Source organism: Plectropomus leopardus, chromosome 13 (genome assembly GCF_026936395.1).
Source record: "Plectropomus leopardus strain MGB_pleo_1.0 chromosome 13, ASM2693639v1, whole genome shotgun sequence".
Lineage (NCBI taxonomy): Eukaryota > Metazoa > Chordata > Actinopteri > Perciformes > Serranidae > Plectropomus > Plectropomus leopardus.
The window spans coordinates 24,168,359-24,180,936 of NC_142188.1; the positions used below are offsets into that span (position 1 = coordinate 24,168,359).

The window sequence follows — 12,578 nt, forward strand, 5'->3', positions numbered from 1 at the left end:
AGCCATTCACAATAAAGACACCGTGGCTCAATGTGCTCACACACAGGCTCATATGTTTCACCATGCTGGCTGGAAGCAGAGAAACAGTTCGCTCAAGATGGCAATTCAACTTTGTTCTGGCAGTGTCAAGGCTTCATTAACATTACATTTCTCTCATTTATAAGGAGAACCCACATTAATTAACATTTCTGTAAATGTGCCAGTGTTAACCATCGGGCTAATTTTCAACCGTAGTCCTATGGCAAAATGTTTTGAAACCTGTAAAATGATCAAATTTACATAGCACCAGCAGCAAGACGCTATAAAGACAGCAACAGCTGCAAGAAACAGGAACTCCCACGACAGAACACAAGCCATGCAAAGTGTCAAGAAGCACAACACAGCAATGCATGTTACAGGAATCAACAATATGTAGCTTTTTAGCACAAATAGTTATGTATGCAGCATGTAGGAAGCAATGACACACACTAAGCATAACATGCAGAGCGGCAACAGCAACAAGAAATAGCAATACAGAAGCACAATGTGTTCATATGCACTAAAACACAGGCAGGCCATGCAACACAAAGTTAGGCAGGTTGTCAATAAAAATAGATATTTCACTTCATTTTACTTACCCACGCATCGCTGGACACATTAAAAATACACTGTTTTGCAATTGCATTTGAAATACCCAAATGTGTGGACCCTTACAATCAAGTTGCATGACATTGCATGGCTCAACAACTTCATGGTACAACTCTTTTTTTAAAATGTGTCAAGTATTTGTCCTTGATTTCCACTCATAACACTTTCCATTCATCATTGACTCTCCAGCTTCCTGGACAGATAACCCCCCCCCCCTCACACACACACACAGCTCATTTCAGAGCTGTTAAAGCTTTAAATTTTCTTGTGCATTGCTACTGCCATCTACTGGCGAACAGAAACCCAGAGACTAAAAAGTGTGTTTTCATGTTTTATTGCAGGATTTTAAACACAAAAATATGTCCAGATGCCAAAGACTGGAATATACAAATAACATTAACCTGGTATTGCAACAACAATTTTTTACTTGACAAATATTCCACAAACATCTTCTGCTTAGTGTAGGCACTCTTACACACACACACACACACTTCACATATGTAACAAACTGTTTACATAACTGTTTATTTAGTGCATATCATACCAGCAAAGCCTCCAATCTATAGCACATGATCACTTTTGGAAACTATTAGAAGATAGAGATGACTAGGACATATGAGATCTGGTGGGAAAGAGATTAGAAAGATGGAATGTGTTTAACATTTCCCAGAAACGTAACCTTGAGGAAGTTCTTTCACCTCGGAGTGCTGTGATAGAGGGGATCATCGTCTTCTGATGTCCAAAGGTCGAACTCTGATATAATCAGGCTCACAACTGCAGTCGCACCACACAGTGCACAAATATAAGAGTCTGAAATCCCTTTACAGAACAGTAAAAGCAGATTTCCATCTCGCACACATTCATTCATCTTCTGTCAAAGACTGAGAACTGATGATTCACTGAAAAACAGAAAATTACATCTTTTAGACATTATGCCAAAATCACCAGTTGTAGAATAGCTGAACTTGTGTTAAACTATTATTACTATCCAGTTTTTTTTGTAATGTTAGCATTACTGTCTTAGAGGTGAAATAACCAAGAGCTACTGACACATGGCTCTCAGCTTTGGATGATTCTAAGATTGATCTTGCACCCTTTCTTGTCCCAGAGACCACAAATAGCAACTGGGGGGTTTACTAAGGATGCTCAACAACAACAACAACAACAACAACAAATAATGGGGAATGCAGAAAATTCTCACCGAGCACACTTCCTTCTGACAAAAGTTCATTCGACGTCATCTTCGCTCAAAGATTGAGAGCTGATGATTCGCTGAAAAACAGAAAATAATATCTTTGTGAGTTTTTGGCAAAAGTGAATAGCACCGCTTATAGCACAGCTACACTTGTGTGAAAAAGTCTCTCTATAACCACAAAGGACATTAACAAACAGTTGTTTCAATTTCAGCATTTCTGTCTTAGAGGTGAAATAACCAAGAGCTACTGAAACACGGCTCTCAGCTTTGGATGATTCTAAGGTTGATCTTGCACCCTCTCTTGTCCCAGAGACCACAAAATGCAACTGGGGGGTTTACTGAGGATGCTACTCAACATAATCAGAAAAAATCTGAAATTTTAATGGTGCAGGGGATCCTCACCTGGCTGATGGTGGGCAGTTTGGTGAGCAGCATCTGGAAGACTGGAGGTGGCAGCGTCTGCTGGAGCACCTGAAGCAGCTGCTGAGGTTGGCCGCATACTGCAATGGCATTGGTCAGGTGATCCACACCTTTCTCAAAGTCACCTGGAATTAGGATTAGAAAGGATTTAGAAATCTTTCTGGCAATGTGATCTGAGTGTTACATTCAATTTTGCGCATTAGAGCAAGGTTTGCAGTGGAAGCTTTCCAAAATGTACGACAACAATTACCTAAATCTAACATTAAAAAAAAAAGACTTGTTTTACACCTATTCAACTCCAGAAAATATTCCCAAATCTCTGTATTAACTGTCAAACACACTTGATTTTGTTGGAAAGAAGTTCATAGTCTAACTCAGGAGGCTACTGGTAAACAGTTTACACTGTGGTCCTCATTTTAACTGTAACTGTGGGAAATCTATTAGATACTGACACAAAATGTCTGTAAATAATTTTCTTATAATGCTACAATGGTCTGCTCTGCAGGCCCCCACAGTGGGCATGTGAATACCACAGATATCAGCAGGAAACAACTGACCTGCCTGTTGAAAACTTTGTAAAACTAAATAATTAAGTCCTTAAGCCAAAGTGGTAAAGTATTAAGTGCAGCACAGGTTGTGTCAATGAATTATTTACATTTTGTAAGAGGTGCTCTCTAGGCTTCCTGGGATGTGTCTTGTACGTGTGTATTATGCACATGAGTGGACATACTTGGTGTATGAATAAACACGTGGCTAACCTTGTGACAGGAGCTCCTCTCCCAACTGGATCTCCTCCAAAAAGAATTTCTGAACGGCTTCTGCATCCTTCAAGTCAGGCAGCTTCAAATTCAATGAACACGTTGTCAAAATGCACATTCAGGCCCCAGTGAGACGCAAAAAATATCTGAAATTGTTAGATCTCCATTTGTCTCACCCTTGCCAGTCCAGACTTGTCACTAGCAACATTTTTCTTTCTTCTACCTGCGAGACAACAGTGGCTTTAGATTGTACTGGCATGTTAAGTTTACTGTTGAAAAGTTACAAATCAAGACACACGTGGGTACAAGTTAGGCTGTTAGCTAACTCCTAACGCGTGTTTCTTGCACGACTTACTGGGACACTACCGAAGAAATTAAGTTGGGAGTAAAAAATTATACTCTCTACGGTAGGGTTTATTGAGGATGACGGAGAACATATCGCTTTTTCTATCAATTTCCGATACAGTGTCCTTGCGGCTTATTCGCCACATGGAAGCTAACGTGCTAATAGTTATCCGCTGAGCTAACTTCCTCTGCTCGCTCAAACACTCACGTTCACGTAGCTTTTGCTTGAAGAGAGGGTCACTCCGCCGCTTTCTGTCGAAATAAATACAATATGCTATGAAAACGGCTCCACACACCCCGGCAACTATCGCGCCTGTACGACCGTTCATCATATCTGAGACTATTCATAGGCACCGCACGCAGCGGACTAGCTGGCTAGCAGCTAGCAGACTGCTAAGGAAGTGCGGAGAGGAAGTACGTCATCATGACGCCGAAAAAGTTCCAGCTTGCTTCAAGGCCATTTTATATTAAAAAATAAAAAAGGAATTAAAAGTAATAATATATTTGAAAAAAAAATCAGATAAACTAATGATACGCTATTCTAGATTCGCCTTATTTTTCTATATTTTTTCGTCTTTTTTTAAATATATATTTTTTCAGTCTATATATAAACCTATGGTATGGATAATTTTGTGTGTACATGTTATGTTTTTTTTTTCTTCAGTGAATATTATTTAAAAAGTTTGCCCCAGGAACATTTAGCAACTTAACCGGCCATGCCTTAAGGAAAAAAAAAAAAAAAAAAAGTGTTAAATGCTCTGATACAAGTTCAAGTACTTCATTTATAGAAAGATAAAATACAACAAAAGTATTATCAATCAATATGCACTTTAATCAAAAGTAGTTTTAAGGCATCAAGTTTTACGTACTTTACGTTTTTGGTTTATATAGTATTTACTATTGGATAGTCAATTTTGACACTGTATCCTATTTTCTATGTTTATATTCTATTTGTAGAAACCTTGAAGACAAACTCCTGCTGTCACTGTCACTGTTTGCCTGATGAAAGTCTAATTATCTAAATGTCGTTTTTAATTATTTTTGCAAGTTAGACAATGTGCAGGAGTTTATCTTGAAGTTGTGTCCTGCTCATACTTGTTTTCATATAAATGTGCAAAGCATCCTTTTGTCATATGTAGAAACCACCTGCAAAAATAACTACTTCATTTTACTTTATTTAGGTAAAGAACTTTATCAGTCAAATAAATATAGTGGAGTAAATCGTGTTTTTCTAGAGTAAAGGAGGGTAAAAAGAAAAAAAAATCCAACCACAGTTGAGTTTGAAGTGTACCTCATAAGAACGCTACTTGAGTAAGAGTAACTTTCCACCACTGACAGCAAGAGACACGCTGAATACTTCACAAACTATGGCATTTATTTCAAACAGAGGCTTCTGCTTTGCTTACATTTTTACAATAAATTACACAATGACCATCATCAGATGAGCCTAATAAATACTATCGAGCATTTTTCAATAAGCCCCATTACTTTCTCTTAATCTATGATCCAGAGTATTTTCCATATACAGGTTCATACAGCTGAAGCTTCAGGCCATGTACAGGTTGGAAAATAGTTCCGCCTCATCCAAAACCACCATTTTTCTCTTACAAGCACAAGCTATAGAAAAACAAAACAGAATACAAACTAAAGCAAAACAAGAAATTAAAAAAAGGAAGAAAGAAAAAAGAGTAAACTCAGGAAAAGAGGCAGAACAAAACAACATAAGTGAACTCAAATAAATCCTACGAAAGACCTAGAATGAGGACGAAGGGGAGAACGAACATGCTGTAACCCTCAGTATTTACACTCAAACTACAGTTAAAACCGTAAAACTGTCTGTACAGAAAGGTACATGTTATTAACAGTGCAAGATATTAAATAGCTTGACTCAAAACACTTCTCAATATACAAATGTATAACAAAAGCATACAATTACTTACAAGTGCCAAACAAAATGTAACTTCAGGTTATCGTACAGTCGGGGGTCTATACAAAGGAAACACTGGAGATGTCTTCAGAAATGTATACACATACGTCACTTAATGATATAAATGCACATTTACAATATCTTTACCTTTTATCTGGTCATAGTACAGGAAACAAAACCAAACAGTTTTTGGTAGGGATGAGTATGAGAGGAGGCTGGCGCGACGGTTTTGATAGTATGTGAAATTAGAAAGATGCCAAAAGGGGTTGCTTTATAAGATGAAGCAAAAATATACTTAATTAAATAACTTCATGTTTGTTTGAAACACTGCAGAATGTGGCATTCAGCTTCACCGATGCGTCCAGCAGTACTGAGTACATGCATGACATCAACTTGATCCAGTTGCAAATGTTCAGTGAAAACAATGGAGAAAAAAAAAAAACATCATCAAATAAAGCAGATGGGCTTTAAAAAGGCTGATGAACTGGAGTAATGAGACCACCTCCATCATTGCACATTTTATACTGCCAAACTCAACAGTTACACCCAAGCTGGATGAGTATTCAGTAGTAGATTACATGTGATCCAGTATAGGAGTTCTGCTTTTGCAATTATACTTTTTAAATATTACCATACGCTGATAAAAACCATTATTATCTGTCAGCCCTTCACTGCCTGCTCACTCATACGGCACTCTTCAGTCTTTAAGGGACACATGATTCCAGCTGACTCTGGTTTGAGAAGAGGATCAGGAAAAAAGTGCTGTCCTTTCTCAAAGTGCCCCACGGAAAAGAACAAAAAGGCACTACAGTATCATTCCATATTCATCCACTGAGGCCGTCAGCGGACCTACAATGGTCTGAAACGCTACCCATCAACACCTACAGACATGTACAGGACCACACTTTTGCAGAAGAGCATCATCAGTCACATGAAGGCCTTTTTGAATGAGGGTGGACAGAGAAACGTGGCAAAGTTACATTTCGTATGCTCTTAATGCCAATGTGGCAGTGTTCCTCTGAATTCCCCACAATAACACGGCGAGCACAGGCGGCGCCGTGTGGAGCTGTGAGGTCAGAGGGCTCTTCACTGGAAACCATCCCTTACCAATACAACGTTATCAAATGGAAACAATTATTGCTTGCAAAAACAATTCTTATAAATGTTCAATTAAAGAGAGCGCAAAAGACAATTTTGTATTTTTTTGACAAATTTCATCCCCCTACACAATCTTCATAAAAGTGCACTTAAGTGCCGTTAGCTTGCCAAGGAAACAGTTGTCGTTAGAAAATAGTGCTTGTTTCTTGCTTTTCTTTTGTCTCTGGTCTGGATTTTGTGCCCCAGTTGTTACAGTATGTAGGTTGACTTGTCCGTCCTGTTGGAGGGGAATGGGGGCGTCTACCCCGGGGTGCTGGTTAAGTGCTTAGTGCGGTGGCTTTTTGCTGGTTCGTCCTGTCACCTGCACTCCACTGATACCCCGGAGTTCTGAGATGAGGAGGATGAGGATGACACTGGGGGGTCAGCCAGTGTCAGCATGACTGCTGCAGTCAGTGAGCTGGAGGACGGGGAGGAGGAGGAGGAGGATGAAGAGGAAGCAGCCACAGTGCCTGCGGATCAGAAACAGATTTGATTATGTGCAGTTTGGAGGTGAGTGTGTGTGGTTTAACGGTGCAACCAGATCTTTACACAAACTTAAAGGGTAACTTCTGTATTTTTCAACCTTGATCCTATTTTCCCATCATGTTGAGTTTTAGTGACTAATAGGAAAAGCAGGTTTTGAAATTGGTCCAGTATTGAACAAGAAGGTGCAAAAACAAGCTGCAAAAACAGGCTGCAGTGTAACCACCTGGGGCATTTGTGCAATGCCAATTTACGTCCAGTCAAAGTGTTGTTTTTGCCACTGACAGGCTCAGATCTATTAATACAAATTTCAGACAACATTATGGAAAGGATCCGCACAGAGATGGACGCTTTTTCTTAAAAGTAAGATCCATTTCTTTAACCAGAAAAAGGCCCAAAACCATTTTCGTTGAACCCAGCAGACTCCACTTAAATAAACATCATTTTAGCCTGTATAGATCTATGAATCCATCTAACTGGGTGATTTTTTTGGGTGTTATTTCATTTCTATCAACTTTGAATGAAGTGTGTTTTCCAGTCATTTTATATCATTTTATATAATGACAGTTTATTTATATGTAGTCCGGTGTATTGGCAATAGCAATTTTAGGTCTGTTTCTAGTTAAACAAAAAACGTAAAGTTAACAAAGATTTATCTCCATAGGAATCCTTTCCATAACAATGTCAAACACTTACATAATAAATATAAATTAAATTATATGAATAAATAATATTCTGAGCATTTCAGTGGCAAAAACAAGCACTTTAAATGACGTAAATTGACGCTGTGTTTGCCCCAAGTGCTGACTGCAGTGCTCTCACTCGATACAGAACCAATTTCAAAAACTGTTCCAATTAGTCATTTAGATACAAAAACATGGAAAAAATAGGATACAGGTTTAAAAGTACCTAAGTTTCCCCTTAAGAATAGTTAGTCTTGTCATAGAGGTGTTGATATCACAAAGAGCGGACTCACTTTCCCGTTCCTTCTTCTTCATGCGTTTTCTTCGCCTGTCGATGGAGGCCACCTCAGACTTGAGGGAGAGGTAGTGGTTCCTGATGTCCTGCAGTTTCTCCTGAAGAAACGAAATCCTCTCCAGACTGCTCATCTTTTCCAGATCAGCTAAGTGGAACGTAAATAATGCCTTTTAGGATTACTAGGGCATAAACACAATATTTGGAACACAACTTACTCAGTGAAAAAAATGCTGCTATATTAATAAATCCGTTCATCCAAATCATAAAAAATTTAACTTTTTTTAACAGAAATTGTTAATAAGCTGACGTTGGCCACATAAACTACCAAAGCCAATCAGTTCAATGTGTGACACTTACACATCTGAAAGCTCCACTTGTACACGCGTGGCGATCTTCCATGGCTGTCTCGGTGCTGGCTGTGGTCAGCGTCACCCTGCTTGTGGTACTTATGGCTCGAAGGGGGAGATCGTCCGTGACACTTGGGAGAAGTGGCAGCCTTCACCTCTGGTGCGTTGTTCTTAGAGGCAGTTGATTTGGCAGTGCCCTCAACAACCGACTGGTCCTCACTGTCACTGCTGTTGGCTGGAGGAGAGAGAATAGCAGAGGTAAAAAAAAAAAAGGACACTGATCAAGCAAATTGTCATTCCCTGAAATCTGTAATTTAATGTCAGGAAACAATATAATTCAGCAAAAGAAATTCTACGACTGATAAATGTACCGCTTGCTTTTAAAATGAAAAGACAAGCAGGTTGTCAGCAATTCTATCTATAGATCTCTTACCTGTTTTCCTATTCTTTTTTGGAGGCACACCGAGGCTCTTGCGGTTTGGCTTGTGTTTCTTTGCGGCTCCACCTGTCTGTGGCTCTTTCTGCCGCTTCTGACTCACAGACGCTACAAAGAAAATGCAAGAGGACGGTGAGGGAACAGGCGGACTGTGAAATGAGTTGTCAGCGTGTATTTCTTTAGTATTCCATCTAAAAGAAAAATAATGAATTCTGTCAATGGAAGAAGTCACAAGACCACAGTAGATCGGGTATTACTTTACCTTTGGACTTCTGCTCACTCTCCTGTTGGCTGCTGCTGCTCAGCTCGAGGCTGCAGCTGCTGCTGCTGTTGCAGGAGAGGCTGACGTCAAACACCTTGGAGGGGGAACCTGCCCCCTCGTCCTGAGGGAGTTCCTGCAGCTCCCCACCCAGACTCTCCACTTCCACCGTGCTGCTGTCTGTCTCACTGCGTCCCCCTGCCACTTCCTCCTGTATGGGTCCGGGGGGAAGAGCGTCAGAAACCGGCTCTGAAGGCAAGGCGGCGGGTATGGACGGTGGTGGCGAGGAAGGCTGCACTGGACCGGAGTCTTCCACAGCGCTGCCGCCTCCTGACGGCGACTCGGGTGTGGTTGGTGGCGTGTTGAGCACAGAGTTGCTCCCACTGCTCGGAAACTCCTGTAGCTTGTCGTTCTCCATCTGCTCCTCTGAAGCTTCGTCCTCCGGTCCGACATCCTGCTCAACACTCGGCTCCTCCAGACATGGAGGTACAGGTGGAGGAGGAGAGTTGGCGGCTTCTGTGTCCGAGTCGGAGAACAACTCTTTGAGAGTCTTCTTCGGCCACTGCGCCTGGATGCTGGACCAAACATCCTTCTGGCCTTTAGAGCGGACGGCTGGCCTTTCCTCTGCATTCCCAGACATCTTGGCCCTCTTTTCTGGAATCTCCCAGAAGCCGGCTTGTCTGCCACCTTTGGTCTTCTCCTTCATCCCGTTGTACTTCTTGGAAGGGGAACCTTTGGTTTTTGGCCGGCTTCGCTCACTCTCCTCAGCCTGGGTCTCTGCCAGCGGTGCTCCCTCGTCATCTGAACTGCTACTAGACAAGGCTCCTCTCTCCTCCCCGGGACCAGCCGCTCTCTCCTCCAGCTTCCTCGGAGACCCTCCAGGCAACCAGTCGGCGCTCCTGGTGCTCCTGGTTTTAGCTTTGGATTGAGCTTTTGGGGTCCTCTCTGCTGCACCGTCAGATTTCCTCTTCCTGTTGCTCGCCTCGCCCTCTAACTCCGGTTGGCTTCTGCGTTTCCCGGCGTCTGCGCTCTCTGCACTCACTAAATCCTGGTTCTTTCCTGAGACTGGAGGAGGTTTGGATGCTTCAGGAGGGGTCCCGCTCTCCCAGCACTCTGACCCTTGCGGTGGCTCCGGTGGGGCTTTTCTGAGGCTGCCTCTGCAACCTGGGCGATCTTCTTCATTATGCTCTCCCTCCTCATCCTCGTGCTCGCTCTCGTCTGTGGACATCTCAGAGGCTGAGACAAATGAGACACAACTTTAAGTTTCGGCACACATGCATAAATAAACCACTTCAGAGAGACACAATCCCAAACTGCTAAGTGTGCATGAGGACTACAGGCTAATGAGTGTTGCTACCTTGCAGGCCATTGAGGATAGAAGTAATTTCTATAGACTTGACTGGAGACTGCTGAGTCCCTTTGTCCTCACCCTCGTCCATCTTGGAAAAGACATCCTGACTCAGGCCACATTTGGAGCGTGGGAGGCGGTTAGCGTTGGGCGAAGGGCCGAGGACGTCTCTGTCATTGAGCCTCTCCAACCTGTCTCGCTCCCTCTCCGCTTTGTTCTGTCAGGATTTTAACACAGTCAGTGATTCCCTTCATCACATCAAACCACATTTAAGTTGAAAAAGTTACCCCCCCCCCCCCTCGGGACTCGTACCTTTATCTTTTTGCGGTGCTTTATTTTTGGTACATTCTTATTGGCGGGGCGCACAATCTTGTCTGCTTTGATCCACTCATCATATCTAAGTACAAAGACAAGAGACAGTTTCATCATTCAGATCTTTGAGAAAAGCGAAGAAACATCCTCTCACACCACCCACCACACAGACACCTCTACTGTCTGACCCCGACATGTTGCTGTGACACAGTAAAGCCTCAACAGCAAAAAAAAAAAAAAAAGGAAGAAATCCCATGGTGTTATGTGGAAAAAAGACAGACCTTTACAATGAAGAAAGAAACAATATTTACACCAACCACCACACAAATCATATTCAACAGAGTTCCGACAGTACCAAGGGTGCTACTTGGGGGTGGGGGGTGGGGGGGTCGTATGAGGGAAATGGAAGTTTCACGACATCGCACACGACAGACACAATGCAGAGAGAACATCCCACTGTCTTTTATAGAGTGCTAGAGGACCACACAACAACATTGAGACGATGAAAATGCTATTTGCACTAGTTAACCTCTGTGTCATGGTACCCTAACACTCTACTTAACACTGCGTTAACCCTGACCCGCTGGGGAGGGGGGAGAGGGTTGAGAGGTAGAGGTGAGTGTAGAAGCATTTTGGTTGGCCTTTCAAGGGGTAGCTCACATTCACATATCATCTAGTAGCTTTTTTTTTTTTTTTTTTGAAAAACTGATGAGTTACTTCCAAGAGTCAAATTGGTTCAAAAAATCAGTCTGTCTGTAGGTTTAGTTCTGAGACAGACAGCTGGGGGACAGACAGACAGGGGATTCAGTCAAAACTGAGTGAGGGTAGCTGAGGAATGATCCACATCAACCCAATACTCAATTCTGTTTCTGCCACTAGATGGCCTCCATAATCAGAGTACTGACCATGGGACTGGATCAGGTGAAGCAGAATTGTGAGGAAGGGATGTATCAGTTACTGCTGAGGGGACACCCATGTAGCGGTGACAGAGGTGGGACCGAGTCATTGTTTTGTGAGTCACAAGTCAGTCTCTGCACTCAAGCCCCAAGTCCTAAAACTGAGTTACAAGTCCTAAACAAGTCATAAGGGACTCTTCACAAAATGTGTTGCCATTTTAACAACGGGATAATAATATAGACAGGGTTCCCACACATTTTCATGTACAAAATTTCAAATCTTTTCCATGGCATTTCAAGGACCCATCATAAGATTTAATGACCATTCACAAAGTAAAACACAAACAGAACTGTAGCCTATCGTATACTTAATTCTAAATGTCAACTATGGTATAAACTATGGTATAAAACAGCTACCTTTTTCAATCTCTAATAGTTGGTTATTTTTGGAACATAACGTAAAAAGTTATTTAAAGAAAGTTTACAATCATAATTTCCTTTCACACAACAAAATTCCATGACTATTAAGGCTTTCTGTGATTTTTACTAATTCCATGACCTTTCCAGGCCTGGAAAATGAGATTGCAAAATTACATGTCTTTTCTAGATTTTCCATGACTGTGGGACCGTGGGAACCTTGTATAGAAACAATAAAAAACACTTTTAAAATTTTAAACTTACTTGTTACAACTAAGTTTGTTGGAAGTTGTTGCATTTCTGCCTGTAATTTTTGACCCGCATGCTTTGCATTCTGCAATATGTTGTTTGTTGACTATTGCATAGTTTTTGTACAAAAATAATTCAGTAATGTAACATTAGTTAGACTTACAACTTTGGTAAAACTCCTTATATTTACATTTATTTTGTTGTGCAATACAAGCACATAGCTTGGTTTAGGTAACACAAGCATGTGGTTAGGTTTACAGTAAAACATTATGGTTTGGCTTGACATTCATACGGTTAGGGAACAGTAGGCTCCTGGGTGAAAGTCCTGGGTTTGTTGGATGCATACATCTTCGCTCTCACCCACCCTATAAGGACTTTCCAGCCCGTTATTGTTACCAGCTGCATTATAAACTGACACTGCAAGGCAACGTATCATACCGCCAC

The 12,578-nt window shown here is 41.6% G+C and overlaps 2 protein-coding genes and 2 non-coding genes across 6 annotated transcripts in view; all 4 read right to left on the reverse strand.

Moving 5' to 3' along the window:
- Nucleotides 1–945: 945 nt before the first annotated feature.
- Nucleotides 946–3,749, reverse strand: tomm20a (translocase of outer mitochondrial membrane 20). The gene is made up of 6 exons (XM_042502277.2): nucleotides 3,554–3,749; nucleotides 3,177–3,223; nucleotides 3,001–3,082; nucleotides 2,225–2,367; nucleotides 1,829–1,899; nucleotides 946–1,526 (listed from the first exon to the last, which is right to left on the reverse strand). Exons 1-5 carry the CDS (start codon nucleotides 3,675–3,677, stop codon nucleotides 1,855–1,857), a joined length of 441 nt encoding a protein of 146 aa, XP_042358211.1. The 5' UTR covers nucleotides 3,678–3,749; the 3' UTR covers nucleotides 946–1,526; nucleotides 1,829–1,854.
- On the reverse strand, nucleotides 1,641–1,775 carry LOC121955061 (small nucleolar RNA SNORA14). Its single transcript, XR_006106589.1, has one exon. It is a non-coding gene; the product is annotated as a small nucleolar RNA SNORA14 (small nucleolar RNA).
- LOC121955059 (small nucleolar RNA SNORA14) lies at nucleotides 2,038–2,172 on the reverse strand. Its single transcript, XR_006106588.2, has one exon. It is a non-coding gene; the product is annotated as a small nucleolar RNA SNORA14 (small nucleolar RNA).
- A 950-nt stretch (nucleotides 3,750–4,699) lies between the features above and the next one.
- Nucleotides 4,700–12,578, reverse strand: part of arid4b (AT-rich interaction domain 4B) — a 50,909-nt gene continuing 43,030 nt past the window's right edge. For 2 of the 3 annotated variants that reach the window (XM_042501782.2, XM_042501780.2), the window contains 7 exons: nucleotides 10,573–10,657; nucleotides 10,270–10,477; nucleotides 8,916–10,148; nucleotides 8,651–8,761; nucleotides 8,228–8,452; nucleotides 7,869–8,015; nucleotides 4,700–6,879 (listed from right to left, as the gene is read on the reverse strand). In XM_042501782.2, coding sequence (XP_042357716.1) covers nucleotides 6,728–6,879; nucleotides 7,869–8,015; nucleotides 8,228–8,452; nucleotides 8,651–8,761; nucleotides 8,916–10,148; nucleotides 10,270–10,477; nucleotides 10,573–10,657 — 2,161 coding nt within the window. In that variant the 3' untranslated portion in view covers nucleotides 4,700–6,727. The remainder of the gene's footprint in view (nucleotides 6,880–7,868; nucleotides 8,016–8,227; nucleotides 8,453–8,650; nucleotides 8,762–8,915; nucleotides 10,149–10,269; nucleotides 10,478–10,572; nucleotides 10,658–12,578) is intronic. The other variant, XM_042501781.2, reaches the window with a different exon arrangement.

What these genes read in the sequence shown, in the direction of transcription:
- tomm20a (XM_042502277.2), bottom strand. Translation starts at nt 3,677, where the DNA reads ATGATGAACGGTCGTACAGGCGCGATAGTTGCCGGGGTGTGTGGAGCC. An exon ending in AGAGGAGCTCCTGTCACAAG is followed by an intron (nt 2,368 to 3,000) that starts GTTAGCCACGTG and finishes TCCTAATTCCAG; the next exon opens with GTGACTTTGAGAAAGGTGTG. An exon ending in AACTGCCCACCATCAGCCAG is followed by an intron (nt 1,900 to 2,224) that starts GTGAGGATCCCC and finishes TCTGTTTTTCAG; the next exon opens with CGAATCATCAGCTCTCAATC.